General features: G+C 41.0%; 1 protein-coding gene across 7 annotated transcripts in view; it reads left to right on the top strand.

Moving 5' to 3' along the window:
* Nucleotides 1-22235, top strand: part of LOC122551689 (solute carrier family 35 member F5-like) — a 108040-nt gene that overhangs the window by 40677 nt on the left and 45128 nt on the right. For 6 of the 7 annotated variants that reach the window (XM_043694011.2, XM_043694016.2, XM_043694015.2 and 3 more), the window contains 2 exons: nucleotides 15598-15648; nucleotides 21745-21849. In XM_043694011.2, the coding sequence (XP_043549946.2) occupies nucleotides 15598-15648; nucleotides 21745-21849 (156 nt within the window). The remainder of the gene's footprint in view (nucleotides 1-15597; nucleotides 15649-21744; nucleotides 21850-22235) is intronic. The other variant, XM_043694018.2, reaches the window with a different exon arrangement.

A 22235-nucleotide genomic window follows, 5' to 3' on the forward strand; every position in this document is an offset into this window, starting at 1 on the left:
TCTTTTCTAGATGGTTATAATTCCTATATCTTATAACCTTTTCCAACACTTTACCAACAACTGAAGTGAGACTCACTGGTCTGTAATTACCAGGGTTGTCTCTACTACCCTTTTTGAGCAAAGGAACCACATTTGCTATCCTCCAGTCCTCAGGCACTATTCCTGTAGACAATGATGATTTGAAGATCAATGTCAAAGGCTCGGCAATCTCTTCCCTTGCTACCCAGAGGATCTTAGGATAGATCCCATCTGGCCCAGGGGATTTGTCTATTTTCACACTCTGCAATATTTCTAATACCTCTTCCTTGTGAACCTCAATCTCTTCTAGTCTAGATGCAAGTATCTCTGTCTCTTCCTCGCCAACATTTTCATTTTCTATTGTGAAGACTGTAGAAAAATATTTATTTAGTGCTTCCCCTATCTCCTCTGACTCCACACACAACTTCCCACTATTATCCTTGATTGGCCCTAATTTAACGCTCGTCATTTTTTTATTCCTGACATACCTATGGAAAGCCTTAGGGTTAACCCTGATCCTATCCGCCAACAACTTCTCATGTCTCCTCCTGGCTCTTCTGAGCTCTCTTTTTAGGTCTTTCCTTACTTCCTTGTAACCCTCAAGCGCCCTAACTGAGTTTTCACATTTTGTCCTGACATAAGCCGCCGCCGCCTTCTTCTTGACCAGGGATTCCACTTCCTTAGTAATCCATGGCTCACGCGTTCTATATTTTTCTCCCTGCCTGACAGGTACATATTCATCTAGGACACACTGGAGCTTTTCCTTGAATAAGCTCCACATTTTTAATGTGCTCATCCCCTGCAGTTTCCTTCCCCATCCCACGCTTCCTTAATCTTTCCTAACTGCATCGTAATTTCCCTTCCCCCAGCTGTAACTCTGGCTCGATGGAGTAGACATATCCCTTTCCATCACTAAAGTAAACCTGACAGAATTGTGATCGCTGTCTCCAAAGTGCTCACCTACTTCCAAATCTAACACCTGGCCAGGCTCGTTACCCAGTACTAAATCTAAAGTGACTTCGCCCCTTGTAGACATGTCTACATACTGTGTCAAGAAGCCCTCCTGCACACACTGCACAAAAACTGACCCATCTATAGTACTCGTACTGTAGTGATCCCAGTCAATATTTGGATAATTGAAGTCCCCCATGACAACTACCCTGCCTCTCTCACTCCTATCGAGAATTATCTTTGCTATCCTTTCCTCTACATCTCTAGGACTATTCGGAGGCCTATAGAAAACTCCCAGCATGGTGACTTCTCCTTTCCTGTTTCAAACATCAGCCCATACTACCTCAGTTAACGAGTCCCCAAACATCCTTTCTACAACTGTAATATTGTCCCTGATCAACTATGCCATACCTCCCCCTCTTTTACCATCTTCTCTGTTATCACTGAAACATCTGAATCCCGGAACCTGCAACACCCATTCCTGTCCCTGCTCTATCCATGTCTCCGTAATGGCCACAACATCGAAGTCCCAGGTACCAACCCACACTGTCAGTTCACCCACTTTATTCTGGATGCTCCTCGCGTTGAAGTACACACACTTCAAACCAGGTTCTCGCTTGCCAGTGTCAGATACTTGATTTTGGAACTCCCTACTCTCATCCTCTTCTGCACCTGTACTGCAATTTTGGTTCCCATCCCCCTGCTGTGTTAGTTTAAATCCACCTCAATAGCTTTAGTGAATTTCCCACTCAGGATATTGGTATCCCTCTGGTTTAGATGAAGACCATCCTGCTTGTAGAGGTCCCACCTACCCCAGAAAGCGCTCCAATTATACAAAAACTCGAAACCCTCCCTCCTGCACCATCCCTGTAGCCACGTGTTCAACTCCTTTCTCTCCCTATTCCTCACCACAAGCACGTAGCATGGGCAGCAAAACCAGAGAAAACAACTCTGTTTGTCCTAGCTCTAAGCTTCCATCCTAGTTCCCTGAATTTGTGCCTCAAGTACCCATCTCTCTTCCGACCTACGTCGTTGGTGCCAATGTGGACCATGACTTGGGGCTGCTCTCCATCTCCCCGAAGGATCCCAAAAACACGATCAGAGACATCACGGACCCTGGCACCCGGGAGGCAACACGCCAATCGTGAGTCTCACTTGTCCCCACAGAACCTCCTATCTGTTTCCCCCTAACTATCAAGTCCCCAATGCCTACTGCTCTGCTCCCCTTCCCCCTTTCCCCTGGAAAGTCATCCCCCCCCAACAGTATCCAAAACGGTATACTTATTGTTGAGGGGAATGGCCACAGGGGATCCCTGCACTGCCTGCCGGTTCCCTTTCTGTCCCCTAACTGTCACCCATCTGTCTTTTTCTTTTATCTGGGGAGTAAGTCCTGTCAATAACTCCCCCTGCCTCCCGAATAATCCGAAGTTCATCCAACTCCAGCTCCAGTTCCCTAACGCGGTTTTCGAGGAGCTGGTGTTGGGTGCACTTCCCACAGATTTAGTCAGCAGGGACACTAGTAGTGACCCTTCCCACATTCTGCAGGAGGAACATTCCACTGTCCTAAACTCCATTCCCACTATTTTAACTCCCGAAAGTGACGACAAAAAAAAAATTAGGAAATAAACTAGTTACCTTACCTTGTCAATCTGTCTCCCACAACTTTTTTTTTAGGTTAGAGGAGGAGAATGGGTGGGAGACACAACCTGAGTAGTGTCTCGGGTAACGCAACTACGCAAATATAAACTGTTCTACTTACCCTTCCCAAAAGTCCTTTGCTCGCTCCTCCCTCGCTGGCCTGAAGGTAAGAAGTTTAAATATACTTACCGGCCTTCCTGACAATCACCTCGCACCAATGTCAGCATGCGTGGGCCATTTGGGTCCTCGAGCCTCCTCTACTGTTCAATACGAACATGGCTGATCTTCCAACTCTGTACCTTGTTCCTGATTTCTCTCCATACCCTTTGATCCCTTACCTTTTAGAATTATATCTAACACCTTCTTGCGAATTCCATGAACTCACCAATCTCTGGGTAAAGAAATTTCTCCTCAGGTCCGCCCTAAATGGCTTACTTCCTTTTCTTTTCCATAACTGATTTATCTTTCTTTCTTTCATTCTCCCTTTCTACCCAACTAGCTCTCATTGTAAAATTTTCATGAACCCAAAGAGTCATCTGGTCTACCAACTATGCCACTCTTATTATTTTACCTTGAGAGATGTATTTCCCTTTTAAGTAATTCCTTTTAATTTGCCATGACTCATTTCTGCAGTATTGATTCATGAGATTAAGGCATCACTGGCTCGACCAACATTTATTGTCCATCCCTAACTGCCCAGAGGTCACTTAAGAGCCAGTTACTTTGCTGGAGTCACATGTAGATATAGTAAGGATGGCAGTTTCCTTTCATAAAGGATATTGACAAACCAAATGGGTTTTTCCCAGCAATCAACAACAGAGTTGTGGTCATCATTAGTCTCTTAACTCCAAATTTAAATTTAATTTCAAATTCCACCATCTGCTATGGCAGGATTCGAATGTGGGTCCACAGAACATTACCTGGGTCTCTGGATTAAAAGTCCAGCAATAATACCACCAGGCCATCACCCGCTGTGGTGCACATAAAGAATAGACAGCTTTGTAGAATGCTAATCAAAATTTCAATAAAGTTTACTTCTGTTTTTTTAAAAATACCGTAGACATTTTCAAGCAGTTATCAAGCTATGCAAATGATCAATTTGCCTAATGGTGCACAAATCATATCCAAAATATCATAATCCAATCAAATATGTATAAAACTACAATTAATTTAGTTAAACAGTTTGTTTTTTGGAAACTATAAGAATATTTTGCTTATATCAGTTGGAAACTTATCTAATCATCTAACCAAAACTTACTTCAACACTAATAGAGAAGGCATGCTGTTGTCAGCACTGGACACATGAAACCTACTTGGAAACTTAAAGATCTAAAATTGGTTGATAAGGGTGGGAGTCATTGTACAATGCTACCTTATTTAATTTATAGAAGATTTTGCCAAACAATGAGCCATGTCTTTTGTGTAAACTAGCAATTTTCTAACTACACTAGATTTCTGTTATGCCTTAACATTTTAAAGAATCTTAAAATTGTTAATGGCTGCACTTTTATTCCTGAGATTAATTTGAAGGTAATTACAGAGGCATAAGGACAGATTTAGGCTTAGATGACTGCGCAGAAAGACTAAAACGTAGCATTGTTGATGAGCAGTGGCAGACATTTAAGGAGATATTCAAATCCTCCCAACTGAAATATATTCCAGAGGGAGAAAAAGCATTGATGGCTATGCAAGGAAGTTCAAGATAACAAGATGGCAAAGCTAAGGTATACCATATTACAAATGCCAGTGACAGGCTGGAGGATTGGGAAACTTAAATACCAGCAAAAGGTTACTTAAAAACTGACAAAAAGAGCAACGTTAATTATGAAAGAAAACTAGTACAAAATATAAAAAGATGAAATATATATTTGTTGGTTCCCTTAGAGAATGAAATTACAGAGTTAATAGTGAGGAACATGAACATCAGAGAAACCAAATCAGTAATTTGTCTCTGTTTTCATGGTGGAGGAGATTGAAATTGTCCCAACAGTAACAGGTAATGTAGAGATTATTGTAAAGGAGGAAATTTAGGCAATCACCATCACAAGAGAAGAAATATCGTGCAAACTAATGGGAGTAAAAACAGAAGTCCCAGGCCCAATGGCATAGACCATAGGGTCTTAAAGTAAGTGGCAGCAGAGATAGTGGATGCTTTGATTCTAATAGTCCAAAATTTCCTGGATTCAGGAAAGGTTCCAGTCAATTGGAAAAATAGTAATGCAATGCCCTTATTCAAAAAGGGAGGGGGCAGAAAGTAAGAAACTCTAAATCATTTAATGTATGTTGTGAAAATATTGGAATCCATTATTAAGGAGGTAGTACATTTGGAAAGTCAAAACACGATTCATCAGAGTGAGCATGATTTTATGAAGAGTAAGTCATGGTTGACTAATATGCTGGAGTTCTTTGAAGATGTAACAAGCAAAGTGGCTAATTGGGGTCCTATAGATCTATATTTGAACTTGCAGAAGATATTTGATTAGGTGTCACACAAAAGATTAATACATAAGGTAAGATCTTGGTTGGGGCTGTATATTAGCTTGGATAGAAGATTGAATTGCCAACAGAAAGTAGGTAGGTGGGATTAAATGGGTCATTTTAGACTGACAAGCTGTAACTAGTTTGGTGTCACGGGGTTCAGTCCTTGGGACCCTAACTATATACAATGTGTATTAATTATCTGAATTTAGGGATAGAACATACAGTAGCTAATTTTGAAGATATTAGTAAAATAGGTGGAAACGTAAGTTGCAATGAAGGAATAAGAAATTGATAAATGGATATGAATAGGTTGGGTGAATAAGCTAAGATTTAGAAGATGGTGTTTAATATGGTTAAGTGGGAGATTGTCTGTTTTGGTCAGAAGAATTAAAATGCGACTCATTGTCTAATTGGAGAGAAATTATAATATGCTTTGGTGCAGAGGGATCTAGGTGCTTCTGTGCATGTGTTGTAGAAAATTAGTCTGCAGGTAATAAGGAGAGTAAACAGAATTTTGACTTTTATTGCTACAGGAATAGAGTTTCAAAGTATCGAAGTGTTATTGCAACTGTACAAGGCATTGGTTAGATGCATCTGGGGTACTGTACAGTTTTGTACAGTTACTGTACTTGAAGGATGTAATTGAATTAGAGCAAGTTCAGAGAAGGTTCACTACATTAATTCCAAAGATAAACTGCTTGTTTTATGAAGAGTTTAAAAGAATGAGAGGAAATAAAATTGAGGTGTATAAGATGCTAAAGGGGATTGACAAAATTCACATAGCATTGATGTTTCCCTTTGTTGACTAATCTCGTGAGAAGTCATAGTTTTAGGCAAAGGAGTGGCAGATTTAAAATAGATGAGGAGGATTTACTTCTCGCAAAGGATTGTGAATCTGTGGAATTCACTACTTTAGAGTGCCATGGATGCTGTGACTCTGAATAATATTAAGGAGGAGATAGAATTTTAATTAGTAATGGATTTGAGGGCTATGGGAATCAAGCAGGAAAATGGAGCTGAGGCCGAGATGAAATCAGCCATGAAAGTATGAGATGGTAGAGCAGGCTCAAGGGACTGAGTTGTCTACTCCTGCACCTAGTTCTTATGTTCTTGTAAAGCATCAGTCCAGAACTTGAGCACATCATCTAGTCTGGGAGGAGAAAGTGAGGACTGCAGATGCTGGAGATCAGAGCTGAAAATGTGTTGCTAGAAAAGCGCAGCAAGTCAGGCAGCATCCAAGGAGCAGGAGAATCGACGTTTCGGGCATGAGACCTTCTTCAGGAATGAGGAAAGTGTGTCCAGCAGGCTAAGGTAAAAGGTAGGGAGGAGGGACTTGGGGGAGGGGCGTTGGAAATGCGATAGGTGGAAGGAGGTCAAGGTGAGGGTGAAAGGCCGGAGTGGGGTGGGGGTGGAGAGGTCAGGAAGAAGATTGCGGGTTAGGAAGGCGGTGCTGAGTTCGAGGGATTTGACTGAGACAAGGTGGGGGGAGGGGAAATGAGGAAACTGGAGAAATCTGAGTTCATCCCTTGTGGTTGGAGGGTTCCTAGGCGGAAGATGAGGCGCTCTTCCTCCAACCGTCGTGTTGCTATGGTCTGGCGATGGAGGAGTCCAAGGACCTGTATGTCCTTGGTGGAGTGGGAGGGGGAGTTGAAGTGTTAAGCCACGGGGTGGTTGGGTTGGTTGGTCCGGGTTCCCAGAGGTGTTCTCCGAAACGTTCCGCAAGTAGGCAGCCTGTCTCCCCAATATAGAGGAGGCCACATCGGGTGCAGCGGATGCAATAAATGATGTGTGTGGAGGTGCAGGTGAATTTGTGGCGGATATGGAAGGATCCCTTGGGGCCTTGGAGGGAAGTAAGAGGGGAGATGTTTTGCATTTCTTGCGGTTGCAGGGGAAGGTGCCGGGAGTGGATATGGGTTGGTGGGGGGTGTAGACCTGACGAGGGAGTCAAGGAGGGAGTGGTCTTTTCGGAACGCTGATAGGAGAGGGGAGGGAAATGACGACGGATGATATGCTGTATATGGAGGTTGGTGGGGTGGTAGGTGAGGACTAGTGGGGTTCTGTCCTGGTGGCGGTTGGAGGGGCAGGGCTCAAGGGCAGAGGAGCGGGAAGTGGAGGAGATGCGGTGGAGGGCATCGTCGATCACGTCTGGGGGGAAATTGCGGTCTTTGAAGAAGGTGGCCATCTGGGTTGTACGGTATTGGAACTGGTCCCCCTGGGAGCAGATGTGGCAGAGACAAAGGAATTGGGAATATGGGATGGCGTTTTTACAGGGGACAGGGTGGGAGGAGGCATAGTCTGGTAGCTGTGGGAGTCGGTCGGTTTATAGTAACTGTCCGTGTTGATTCGGTCGCCCGAGATAGAAATGGAAAGGTTTAGGAAGGGGAGGGAGGAGTCTGAGACGGTTGGGGTGGAAGGTGTGGGTAAAGTGGATGAACTGTTCAACCTCCTTGTGGGAGCACGAGGCAGCGCGATACAGTCATCGATGTAGTGGAGGAAAAGGTGGGGGGTGGTGCCAGTGTAGCTGCGGAAGATGGACTGTTCCACATATCCTACGAAGAGGCAGGCATAGCTGGGGCCCATGCGGGTGCCCATGGCTACTCCCTTGGTTTGGAGAAAGTGGGAGGATTGGAAAGAGAAGTTGTTGAGGGTGAGGACCAGTTCAGTCGGTTGAAGGAGGGTGTCAGTGGAAAGGTACTGGTTGGTACGGCGGGAAAGGAAGAAGCGGAGGGCTTTGAGTCCTTCATGATGGGGGATGGAGGAGTACAGGGACTGGATGTCCATGGTGAAGATAAGGCGTTGGGGACCAGGGAAGCAAAAATCATGGACGAGGCGGAGGGCATGGGTGGTGTCCCGAACGTGGGTGGGGAGTTCTTGGTCTAAGGGGGACAGAACTGTGTCGAGGTATGCAGAGATGAGTTCGGTGGGGCAGGAGCAGGCTGAGACAATGGGTCAGCCGGGGCAGTCAGGTTTGTGGATTTTGGGCAGGAGGTAGAAATGGGCGGTGCGGGGTTGTGGGACTATGAGGTTGGAGGCGGTGGATGGGAGATCCCCTGAGGTGATGAGGTTATGGATGGTCTGGGAGATGATGGTTTGGTGGTGGGAAGTGGGGTCATGGTCAAGGGGGCAGTAGGAGGAGGTGTCCGCGAGCTGGCGTTTAGCCTCAGCGGTGTAAAGGTCGATGCGCCAAACCTCTACCGCGCCTCCCTTGTCTGCCAGTTTGATAGTGAGGTTGGGGTTGGAACGGACGGAGTGGAGGGCTGCACGTTCTGAGGGTGAGAGGTTGGAGTGGGTGAGAGGGGTGGAGTTTAGTATAGCATAGTTTAGTATAGTATAGCACTGAGTGCAGTTTTATAGTGTTTTTGATCTGATATTATACAAAGGCCTCAATTATTTATTTATGTATATTTACAGATCCCATGGTGTATTTGAAACAATGCAGGCCAATCTTTATCCTTCGGCCAACGCAACAAGTTTAATCTCATTTGTTGCTTTTGCATTGATATGTTTCCATGTTTGCATATATATTAACAAGCTTCAAATGTAATTCATTGACTGACTATGAAATACTTTGGGGAATCCTGAGAACATGAAAAGAACTATAAAAGTGCCGCTTCTTTGGATTAACTTCCTCAGCAGTTTAAATCCTGTTAGACACTCATTCCCAGCAAATACTATTGAATCAGCAGTTAGCAGCACCCACTGCTGACTTCATGACAGAAGATAGAATTTTGAAGCAGCCGAATGCCAAGGACATCTCCCTGAGCAAATCCTGCAGTCATATCTTCGTGCTATAGCCATTACTCTCCAATTCCAACCAGATCTGATGACAGTGCTTGGACACTGTTCATTCAGTGCTTTTCTCTAATGAAAGGAAAACCACAGCTTTGCTCGGGCTGATTTGCAGTAATCGAATATGGTGTCAAGAGCAATTATTCCCTCTCCTCAGTTCTCATTTACCTCTTCTGCCCATGTGTGGATTAATGTTGAGGGAAGACCTGAAACTCAGTCCTTCTGAAAGAAATCAAACTGAGAGTCAACAAGCTGGCTATTTATTGATGGCTGTATTGATTACTTATTCAGTTACTTTGCTGACAATTTGTGGGAGGCTGACTGGTGTCTGGATGGTCTAGATTTGTCTTAGTTTTGCATAAAGCATATATGTACAATTTTCCAAAGTTGGTGTCGTAGTTACACTGGAAAGGCTTGGCTACACCAAGTGTACAGATTTTCAGTACTACGCCTGAAATGTTGTCAGGACCTATAGCCTTCACTGTATTCAGCGTACCCACTTTTCTTTGTTACACGGTGTGAATCATGTTGACTGCTTAGTGGCACCAATAATTTTGGAGACCACCAGAGTAAGCTGAGTAGGTTCCTTCATTTGACACTTTTGGCTGACGATACTTCAAAATCCTTACACTGATGATGAAAAATGCTGTGTTTGAGGTTATAAATATTTATGGAGCATTCTGTCATGTTATTTTTTGTGATTTGTCCACCATTTTTAAAAATAGAACACGATGGGGCAATAGACCCTTGCCTTGATTTGTTGGTTATGGGGCCATTTAATTCTATCTGTAGTAATTTACTTTTTGGAGTTAGCTTCCAGGTGTTAGCCTCAGTAGGTTGCTACCTAATTTTACAGTATGCATGGTACAGTGTATTTTTGTTTCAAGTCATCAAGCAAATGTCATTTTGATGTCATTTTGACTTAATCTTTTTTAGGCCTTGTGTCCCTAACTTAAGGTTTTGCTTCCCATTTTGGCATTGGATTCAGTATGTCCTTTGCATCACATGGGTGGCAATGTGGTGCGCTGTGCTAAATTTATTCATGCACATTGTATTTCAAGAACAAAACTTTTTATAAAAATTCTCAATAAACAAGAAAACTGCCTCTCACTCACATTTTCTTTTGAAACCAATTTTAATTGTCGGTTGCTTTTTCTACTGCGCACATGTAAAACGATTTTCTTTTCTTTGAGATTGTTTGGGTCTGAAATATAGCTGTTTTAGGCAGATGATACACAGAAGCGATTTTAAAACCAATGACAGAGCAGCCAGATATAGGAGTCATTTTAAGGCTAATGAGAGCAGGTATGGCAGAAGAGTCATTGTATGCTCTTGAGAGAGCAGCCAGCAGGAGGAGCAATTTTAAGGCTAGTGGGAGAGCACCAGGGCAGTAGAGCCATTTTAACGCCAATAAGGTTGAATATCTCCACTGTGCCTTTTCCTCGAAGCAATAAATGGTGACATCAGGTAAGAAATTTTGACATGCGTACGACATTCTCAAGAGGTTTGATAACTGATTGGTGCCTGAGATGAAGTCAGCCATTGTGTCTGAATAATGTACGGCCTAAGTATGTCTTGGGCGAAGAAGAATTTTGTCAGACTGCCTCTGACGTTCCACATGAAATCATGACCTGGGTGGGGAGGCTGTCAGTAATGAAGCAGTTGAGGCAAGCATTAGTATAAACACTCAAATGTTTGTATCCCAAGGAGAAGAATTGTCCAACGTGGACTTAATGCGAATGAAGAGGAAGACTGCACTGAAACACCAATCACTCCAGTTTTGTAAAAGAAAAACTGGTAAGGGCTTTCCAATTCAGTTGATGGAAGTCTTCACAGAGGGTGACCCAAACAGACACTGTAGTGCCAGAGTGAACAGAGGGATCAATGATGCTATTAACAACTGTAAGAAGAGGTACTACAAAAAGCAAAGGGAAATGCACAACAGTTCTTGGAATAAATTTTTCAAAGCTGTTCATGACCCTGACTTTTTATCCCATTAATTCCACCCAGACCTTGAAGTTGCATGCAACCTTCAATTCAAAACTGTTTTTAGTGGCAAGGAAGGCTGTGCAATGGTGAGGAACTTTCCCCAAGGCAAATACCCAGCATTAAGGTTCAAAATCATTCGAAATCATCTGCCGTCCCTGACTCTTGCATTGCAAGAAGTGTGTCCAGCTGCAGCTCTTGTTTGACCGCATGACCGCTGTGGAGTTGCAGATGGACTCACTGTGGAGCATCTGCAATGATGAGATTGTGAATAGCATGATTAATGAATTGATCACACCACAGTTTAGAATTGCTGAGGGAGACCGTGAATGGGTGACCAAAAGGCCGAGAAAGAGTAGGAAGGCAGTGCAGATATCTCCGCGGTCATCTCCCTCCAAAACATTTTGGATGCTGTTGGGGGAGATGGCTCACCAGGGGAGGGCAGCAGTTGTCAGGATCATGGCACTATGGGTTCTGCTATTCAGAAGGCGGGAAAAAGACTTGTAGGGTCATAGTCATTGGCGATTCTATTGTAAGGGGCGTAGATAGGCGGTTCTGTGGCCAAAAACGAGATTCCCGGATGGTACGTTGACTCCCAGATGCTCGGGTCAGGGATGTCACCGATTGGCTGCAGAGCATTCTGAAAGAGGAAAGTGGACAGTCAGTTGTCATGGTGCATATAGGCATCAATGACATAAATAAAAAATGAGATGAGGTCCTGAAAGCAAAATTCAGGGAGCTTAGGAGAGAAGTTAAAGAGGAGGACCTCAAAGGTAGTGATCTCAGGATTGCTATCAGTGCCACATGCTAGCCAGGATAGAAATAAAAGAATAAACAGAATGAACATGTGGCTTGAGGGATGATGTAAAAGGGAGGGGTTCAGATTTGTGGCACATTGGGACTGGTTCTGGGGAAGGTGAGACTATTACAAATTGGATGATCTACAGCTGAACCAGACTGGAACTAATGTCATTGGGGGAGTTTTTGCTACTGCTGTTGGGGAGGGTTTAAACTAATTTGGCAGGGGGCTGGGAACCAGAAGAGAAGAGAAGTGACCAAGTTGATAAATGAAGGAAAGGGTGTAGATACCATATACATGGACTTTAGTGAGGTGTTTGATAAGGTTCCCCATGGTAGACTATTGGAGATAGTGAAGTCACATGGTGTGCAGGGTGTTCTAGCTAGGTGGATAAAGAACTCTTTGAGCAACAGGACGCAGAGAGTAGTAGTTGAAGGGAGTTTTTGAAATGGAAAAAGGTGACCAGTGGTGTTCCACAGGGATCAGTGCTGGGGCTGCTTTTGCTTGTGCTATCCATAGATGATCTGGAAGAGAGCATTGGTGGTCTGATCACTAAGTTTGCAGATGACACGAAGATTGGTGGAGTAGCAAAAAGTTTAGGGGACTGTCAAAGAATACAGGAGAATACAGACTGGAGAGTTGAGCGGAGAAGTGGCAGATGGAGTTCAATCTGGGCAAATGTGAGGTGATGCATTTTGGAAAGTCTAATTTGAGAGCAAGCTATACTGTAAATGGAAGAACCTTGGGAAAAGTTGATGAGCAGAGAGATCTGGAGTGCAGGTCCATTGTACCCTGAAGGTGGCTGCACAGGTGAATAGAGTGGTCAAGAAGGCATACGGTATACTTGCATTCATCAGACGGGTTAATGAGTATAAGAGCTGGCAGGTCATGTTAAAACTGTACAAGACTTTGGTTCGGCTGCCTTTAGAATACTGTGGAAGCTTTGAAGAGGGTGCAGAGAAGGTTTAGGAGGATGTTGCCTGGTATGGAAGGTGCTAACTATGAAGAGAGGTTGAGTAGGTTAGGATTGTTTTCATTAGAAAAAAAGGAGATTGAGGCGGGGACCTGATTGAGGTTTACAACATCATGAAGAGTGTAGACAGGGTAGATAGAGATCAGCTTTTTCCCAGGGTGAGGGATTCAATAACGAGAGGTCATGCATTCAAGGTGAGAGGAGAAAAGTTTAAGGGGGATGCATGTTGCAAGTACTTTACACAGAGGATGGTAGGTGCCTGGAACGCCTTGGCAGCAGAGGTAGTAGAGGCAGGCATGGTAGATTCATTTAAGGTGCATCTGGACAGATGCATGAGAGGTGGGGTGCAGAGGGATACAGATCCTTAGGAATTGGACGATAGGTTTAGACAGTGGACTTGGATCGGCACAGGCTTTGAGGGCCAAATGGCCTGTTCCTGGGCAGTAAATTTTCTTTGTTCTTTTTTCTGAAAGCAAGTCATCCCATCGCTGGAAGGACTGCTGAAGAGACTGGCTATTTGTCTAATTTGAACCTATTTTATATTTCTGTTTTAATCAGTGATTGATGTTGCAAGTTATTTCAGCTAGGAATGCACACACCATGCTGCAGATGTGTGGTACAGTATTTCAGCTTTAACATTATTTTTTACCAGACAGGAAGTGTCCACAGGAACCTAACTCTGTCTTTAATGTTGATTCCTAGAGGATAGCAACAATTTTTAGGAGTACAGATTCAACTAAGTGAGAACTTACTGTATTGCTCCTAACACACCCTTCAACAATCCCAGTTAGACTCGAACTTAATGATGATATTAAGGATATGTTAGATTTTGGTGGTTATAGTTTCGCTAGTGATGGCTGAAGGACTGACACAATGCTCGGATCTTTGTCCAAGTTCAGAGTTCTTGATAAGTGTAACATTGAAAATTATTCTCATCATTTACACAAGATCCATTCTGTGCCAATTGGACAGAATTGAAAGATAAAACATTTTAGAATGAAATGTGGCAGTATTGATGAAAGATGGAATGCATACCATATCAGAAACTGTTTTAAAAAGACAATGTCGGTCTGGTTACAGATCTAAAACCTAAATGGGATCTTTACATTAGTGGGCTTGTACCACACCCTCTCAACTCCTGGCAGAAAATGGAAGATAAAACCTTTCAACAAATTGGGCAATTTAGGAGGAATAATAAAATTGTTTTTTAGGAATTTAATTTGTTTAATTATTGATTCTGATAGGAAAAATGAATGAAAAACAAATAATTCTTAAACTTGTACAGTACCTCTTCCACAAGCAATATGTTTGTACAGGTAATGTGTCTAAAAAGTGGCAGCCTGGGGGTCATACCATGCCAAATTTCAGATCTTGACAACTTTCAGTGCAGATGAGTCAAATCATGAGTTGCTCAGATCATTTGAAGTGCAGGAAAAGAGAACCATTTATCTAACACTAATGAATTTGTGCACAGCAACTTAAAAAAACATGTCCAGTTTTCAGCCGTCACTGAATTTCAGGTAGCCAAATTTGAGACATTGTACCTGTATATGTATATAGAACTATGTTAAGCAGTACATTAGTTGGACGGTTTAGGTGCCCATCATTGGACCTTGCTGATTCACAATAGTATCGAGCATCACTCTGTTCTGGAAGGGCTATTTCAGATTTGTCCCAGAGAGCAAATGTCATCCCAGGCTTCATTTCTCCTTAAACTTCTAAAAGGAGTTGAGGGATCTCTTCTTCACTCAGATTATCTGTTCAACTGTCCATCTTTTGTCCTTACTCACCAACCCCAGATTCCATTCTGCCCTACACCTGAAATGCTCTTCTATTCCACCTCAAGCAATCTTTCTCTTCCTTTTTACTAAAGCCAGTTTCCATTAACTTGCTAGCCATAAGAGTTATCTTCATGAGCCCCATTCTGACTGGCATTTTAAGTGGTTCCCTCTCCTCAGATACTGTCACACTCTCTCCCTTTCAAAATTGTGTCTTTTTGAAACTGCCATTTTGCAGTCATATGCATTTCATGGCTGCCATCATTCTATTGGAGAATGTAACTTTCATGAATCACTTTCTTTCCAATGTGCAATGACTACCAATGTTTCCAAATTTTGCTTATGAAATTGTATTGAAATATTTATATTCTAATCTATTTATTGGCATGTAATTCTAAATAAGAAAACATTTCCTATTTATTTTTATGCTACTTACAGCATTTGATACTGTAATGCAGCCCATTTAACATCCTAATTTTTCAAGGTTACAGCACTCAGCTGGATGAATCTAAACTAAATTTATATGCTAATACATCAGAACTTAGTCCCTTGCTAATCAGGGCATGATTGGCACTAATTGATTGTGTGATTTCATCATGAATATGCTACAGTATGATCAGCCCTCAATCTTAAATTAAGCTTGTACTTGCTGACTGTAATCAGTTGTTGTGCCTTATTTTCTCCAATGATCTGTGCATCATTTCCTAGTTTTTTTTAAAATTGATTTGTAATTCTCTTTGCACGTTTAGAAACGTATATATTGGTACCAATAAACAGTATAGAGCCATCTTCTTCATTCTTCAGTAAAACTGTCAGTTCTTCTTAACTTTCAGCAAAACATCAATGGACTTGAATGTTTTCAGTTTTCAGGGTCTTCACCAATTTCAGTATTGTGAGAATGCAATAAAATACTGCAAAATGGAAAAACATTTACTAAGATAACACAAAAGAAGGCACAGATAAAGGCACAAAAGTAAGTTTAGCTGAGTAAAGCTGAAGTTAACTGTTGATGTGTTGGTGGTCTGGAATTGCAGAATTGGGAGCTATGACCTTTGATCTTCAATGAACCTATGCATGGATTTGAATTGCAGGAACTCCATCCTCAAGTGTTTACACCATATTGCATTAGTATTTGTCATATTTCTAACTACCTGGTTCTTCTTTCCTTAATGCCCACATGACAGCAAGGTGGGACATGTCGTCAACCATCCTAGGAAAGTGGGTTGCATCCCTAGGTAAGTTTCTAGGGTCAGAACCATCATCACAACCAAGCGATTAAAGGTTATTGGATATTTAAACATGGATTTTCTCCATAAGCCAAGTAGATTCATAAGTTGGACGTCTGCCTGAAGATCAATTGTCCCTTGTTGAGAATCATTGATTTATGGTATTCTTTGCTGATGTGACACAATATACTTCCTTTTTCTGGTGCGTGTGCTTCTGTACATTCCTGTGGTATCTAAAATAGATCTCCTTGATGTTAAACATTTTTTTATTAAACTTAATCAAATCTACTGCCAGCTTATAGGCCGTAAAGATATTTCTCATGTTAAATCATTAATTAAAATTTCCTGTTTATTTTATTACTATTCTGTTCTTTTGATTTACTGCGCTCTTTGTATTGCTACATCGTGCACATGATATCAGGAGTATTGGGTGCGATTACCATTTAAATATTGAAGATTTTTTTGTTTGAACGATAGCAGTGAAGATAATTTGATTGCAAACAATTACAATATTTTTCAAAGTATTTGTCATATCACCATTGGAAGATTATTCTATCTTCACTAATACTGTTATAGTGTAGTTACTTATGAATTTGTTGGAACTAAACTAAACAGAGAAAAAAGACGTTGAATTAGTAAGACGTAATATTATAGAAACAAGCAAAAAGTAAATTGGAAAAAAGGTTATGACCATATAAGGAAAGCAATAAAACAATATGAAAGGAGATTTTTTTTTAAACTGTAAATTGTATAATGTTTAAATCTAGCACAAGAGCACCATAATGCAAATGCTGGAAAGCTGAACCAGGCAATGCTGTAAATGTTCAGTGTTTACAGAGAGAGAATCAGAGTTAACATTTCTATGTGAACCTTCATTAGCATAATTCAGTATATCACTGAAAATAGAATTGAGGAGGCAGAACCTTGGATGGGATTGTGAGTTCATAGATATTAAGTAAAAATTTAATGCCCATCATCAGTGGTTGAGTTGTATGGCCTTTATCTGTATTGCAATTTCCATTTTTAATGTTTAGTGAATTGGGTCTTGACATTATTCAGCAAAGTAACAGCAATCTAAACCACATGTATTAAAGTGTCTAAAGAGATAAGCTATCAGTACTCCGCTTGAACCAATTAAAATATTCTTTAATTAATATTTTTGATAACACTCTCTCTGTTTGGAAATCACTGACACATTAAGGAAGGAACTGGCAGATATTTCTAAGCCGAAATATGAACGAGCAATTGAATTACCATAAACCACTGAAGTGAAAAGATTAGCGTTGCACTCTGGAATGATGGTTATTTTACTAAAACTTTAACTTAGATCCCTTACATTGTCACACTTTCTGACTCTCTCTGGCAGTTTGTGTTTTCTCCAGATTTAGTCCATTTTGTTTAATGAAAACTGCCCTCAGTCACCAGAATTATAATGTAACATTCATGATTTTAATTTTTAGAAATAATTGGTAAGTAGAAGCTGTCTGGCTACAATTCAGTTAATTTTTAAGCATGTCTATGCGAAACCAATTTAAAGCTATACGTTTCAACCTCGAAGTTTGGATTCTGCAATTTTAATAGATAAAATTGAGTAATAGCTGTTAATTCGGTTCTAATATATTACATTAAAATATATATCTAAGATGCATGAAATTTTGTTTTGCTAATTTTTCCCAATGTTTCATCTTATGTAAATTTCTAAAAATATATTTCCATCTGTAAATGAGCTGAAAGTAAGATTAAATGAAATGCAAATAAGTTGAGCGATAAGAAAAGTTTAACTGCTTTCATTTCAAGTCATGCGTAAAGTTCCCAAATCAGTTTTCAATATACATTTGGATAAATCAATAATGTTCATTTATCATTTAGCATACTACTTGCCATAGTTTTAATGTCCTATTACACCAATATCATATTGCACTTGTACAGAATAACATCGGTGTATAAAATATTGCATTGCAAAGCCTGAATATTCACCTGTTTTTTTTTTTAAATGCATTCTCTTCAATGCATTATATGCTTACACCACTTAATGAGATGAAAAGATACATGTTTTCCATGAACTGCTGTATTCTTTCTGCTGTTACCATTATTGGAGTAACATCTAGGATGTCGACACCTCAGTTTTGAATGAAAATTGATCCATCCAAGATGTAGTTTATCTGGCAGGAGAGCTTGGTAGTAATAGCGTTATCACAACATTGCTGCTGTTGACCTTCTTGGTGGTATAGGTCATTGGGTTTGGGATCACTGTCAAAGTAAGCTTGGGGAGCTTCTGTAATGTATCTTGTGAATAGAGCAACTACATTCTAATGGTAATGCAGAGTTGGATATGAAGTGTAATAAAGGAGAGCTAATCAGGCAAACTCCTCTATCCTAGATGGTGCCAAGCTATGTCCAGGCAAGCAATGATCTGAGTTTTGTCACATATCTGTTTTGAGCATTCCCCATGGGAGACTGATTAGCAAGGTTACATGGAATACAGGGAGAACTAGCCATTTGGATCCAGAACTGACTCAAAGGTAGAAGACAGAGGGTGGTGATTGAGGGTTGTTTTTCAGACTGGAGGCCTGTGACCAGTGGAGTGCCAGAAGGATCGGTGCTGGGTCCTCTACTTTTTGTCATTTACATAAATGATTTGGATGTGAGCATAAGTGGTACAATTCGGAAGTTTGCAGATGACACCAAAATTGGAGGTGTAGTGGACAGTGAAAAGGGTTACCTCAGATTACAACAGGATCTGGACCAGATGGACCAATGGGCTGAGAAGTGGCAGATGGAGTTTAATTCAGATAAATGTGAAGTGCTGCATTTTGGGAAAGCAAATCTTCGCAGGACTTATACACTTAATGGTAAGGTCCTAGGGAGTGTTGCTGAACAAAGAGACCTTGGAGTGCAGGTTCACAGCTCCTTGAAAGTGGAGTCTCAGGTAGATAGGATAGTGAAGAAGGCATTTGGTATGCTATCCTTTATTGATCAGAGTATTGAGTACAGGAGTTGGGAGGTCATGTTGGGGCTGTACAGGACATTGGTTAGGCCACTGTTGGAATATTGTGTGCAATTCTGGTGTCCTTCCTATCGGAAAGATGTTGTGAAACTTGAAAGAGTTCAGAAAAGATTTACAAGGATGTTGCCAGGGTTGGAGGATTTGAGCTACAGGGAGAGGCTGAACAGGCTGGGGATGTTTTCCCTGGAGCATCGGAGGCCGAGGGGTGACCTGATAGAGGTTTACAAAATTATGATGGGCATGGATAAGTGTATAAGTCCTGCGAAGATTTGCTTTCCCAAAATGCAGCACTTCACATTTATCTGAATTAAACTCCATCTGCCACTTCTCAGCCCATTGGTCCATCTGGTCCAGATCCTGTTGTAATCTGAGGTAACCCTTTTCACTGTCCACTACACCTCCAATTTTGGTGTCATCTGCAAACTTCCGAATTGTACCACTTATGCTCACATCCAAATCATTTATGTAAATGACAAAAAGTAGAGGACCCAGCACCGATCCTTCTGGCACTCCACTGGTCACAGGCCTCCAGTCTGAAAAACATGGATAGGGTAAATAGGCAAAGTTTTTTTCCCTGGGGTCAGGGAGTTCAGAACTAGAGGGCGTAAGTTTAGGGTGAGAGGGAAAAGATATAAAAGAGGCTTAAGGGGCAACCTTTTCACGCAGAGGGTGGTATATGTATGGAATGAGCTGCCAGAGGAAGTGGTGGAGGTTGGTACAATTGCAACATTTAAGAGGCATTTGGATGGGTATATGAATAGGAAGGGTTTGGAGGGATATGGGCTGGGTGCTGGCAGGTGTGACTAGATTGGGTTGGGATATCTGGTCAGCATGGACAGGTTGGACTGAAGGGTCTGTTTCCGTGCTGTACATCTCTATGACTCTATAAGTGGTGCAAATGTGTTTAGGGATCAGATGTGAACTGCTTGTCACACAGTACCTTTTCTCTGTCCTTTTGTTGACATAACAGTCCAGTTATAATCCTGATCATTGGTGATCCCAAAGAGGTTGATGGTGAGAAACTTAGCAACTATGCTTTTATTGAAGATGACTGGAAGGGAGGGACTTTCACATGTTTGTGGTTATCCTTACCTTGTAATTGTCAGTGAATGATAGGTAACATTTTCAGCCCACAGTGTAAACTGCTGTGGATGAATTTTTATATCCCCAGTAATTCCAAAGCATGATACCCACGCAGCATAATTAACATGTTATGATCGTAGAAACATATAGCACAATAGGACACCATTCAGCCTATTGTGTTGAGCTGGCTCTTTTGAAACAGTAGTCACGTTTTGTATGACAACTGTACTTTTTGCTAATAATTATTGCTCTTCCTCAACTACCTGTCTAAATCATTTTTAAAAATTCTTGACCAAATTAACTGTTGCCATTTGTTCAGGTGGTGTTTTCCAGATTGTGAGAATTCTAAAATCGCAGGGGGTAGGACTAGGGGAGTTCTCATCTCCTCTTTAGATATCGTGTTAGTGATTTTAAATCTCTAGTTTTTGACTCACTTCCCAAATGAATTTTTTTTTCTCTTTCTCAAAATTTGTCTAATTGAAAACCTCTATTTGGTTACCACTTAATCTTTTCAAAACAGTCCTAATCCGAACTAAACTTCCTCATCCCTGGTAACAGATGATAAAACATCTCCCCACCCTTTAAAAGGCTTCTCCAGTTTTCATGATGTGTGGTGCCCAGTGACAATATACCAGTGAAAGCCCAGCCAGTGATTTATAAAGTTTAACATAATCTCTTTGCTTTTACTTTGCAATCCTCTACTTTTAAGCCCAAGGACAAGTATTAGTTTTCCTAAAGTACATCATTTCATATGGCTGTGCATTGAACTGAATTTGCCTTGTGAACGAAGTTATCTGTGACCACCTGCAGTTTAGCCTTGTTTTTTTAACACTTCCACAGGATGTAGATAGTCATTGGCAAGACCAGGATTTGTTGCCTATCTCTTATTGTCATTGAGAAGGTAGTTATTAACTACTATTTGAATATACCTGAATGTCTTGCTAGATCATTTCAGAGCAGTTAGGAGCAAAGCATATTGCTGTGGGTCTGAAATCACATAGACCCAGGTCACTATAGCAGATTTCCTTTCCTAGAGAGTATTAATGAACCTGATGGCTTTTTATGACAAACCAATGCTTTCATGGTCACGGTTACTGATATTGGCTGTTTTTCCCTTATCAACTATTCACTATACCAAGTGGTGCGTTATATGCAAATTTTATAATGCTACTCCCTATAATAAGTCTAAGATTTTTATGGAAAATTGAAAAACGTATTGGACCTTTAACTCACCCTTCCAGATACAACTGCAAATTTGTTCCAATATTTTCCATTCATCACCATCCTTTGCTTGCTGTTACTGAGTCAATTTTGTATGCATACTGTAAGGATACATTTAATTTCATGGGCTTAAATCTTCTGTATAGTACTTTCTCACTTAGATTCCAAGATGCATATACTGTATACATGTAATGTGCTACCTTGATTTGACCTGCTGCATCAAAATTAAATACTCTGAGACATTGTGTAAGAAATTGGACATTGGACCAACGATTATACCTCATGCCTGATACCCAATTCTGTTGCAGTCAGTCAAACCAAACAACAAGCAGAGCGTATATCTAATCGATGTGCTAACATCTGTTTAGCGTTTCCATCCCTCCACTTTTAGCCCAACATCTGCTCAATCAATATTGATGCTACTGTTAAATGATCTTATTCTTCTCAAATGTCATTTATTATTCCTTACAACGCAAAGGACTTCTGTTGTGCTCTTACAAAATATCTGGACATTTAGAGTCAGGCTGGGAGGTGAAGGAAACTTGGAATAACCAATCAATTTTGATGGAGATTAGTTCTTCCATGTATAATGGACAGATATTAAACTGTTATTGACAATGATTTGTGAACCTTGTCTTTCAGACTGAGTATTAGTTTGAGACTGATCTGTGGTATATAATGCACTTCGAAAACAAAAATATTTAAATAGACGTCAAAGGTTAGAACGAATAGAGGCATCCTTTCAAAGCTTTTTTGGAACATAGTCTACAGCCATAACTTTTCTTTTATTGCAGGCTCATTGTGGTCATTAACAGGAGCAGTATTGTATGCCGTCTATATAGTCATGATCAAAAGAAAAGTTGACCGAGAAGACAAACTTGACATACCCATGTTTTTTGGTAAGTTTGACAACTACACAGCATATACTGTAATTCTTTTAAATTATAAAATCAACCATGGTTGCATGTTCTGAGATAACCACAGTAACTTGCTCAAGGTTTTCCCACTGTAGATATATCCACCTCACTGACTTATCTTACATAAGGAAAATGGAAACCTTAAACTTCGTAAATTTCTGAGATGATTTAAACAATGCTGATTTTATACTCTAATACAACCATTTTATGGAAAGTATATAGTGCAATTCATATGATCTCAGTGTGATTTTGTTAAACCTAGCTACAACGTCTAATTTCAAGTGTAGATCATGATTTGGTTGTGTCTTACAACTGTGTCCTCCACAACCACCCGATGAAGGAGCAGCGCTCGGAAAGCTAGTGTTTCA

The sequence above is a fragment of the Chiloscyllium plagiosum genome, unplaced genomic scaffold (genome assembly GCF_037043375.1).
Source record: "Chiloscyllium plagiosum isolate Xiang-an unplaced genomic scaffold, Cpla_swu_hap1 HiC_scaffold_7, whole genome shotgun sequence".
NCBI classification, from domain to species: Eukaryota; Metazoa; Chordata; class Chondrichthyes; order Orectolobiformes; family Hemiscylliidae; genus Chiloscyllium; species Chiloscyllium plagiosum.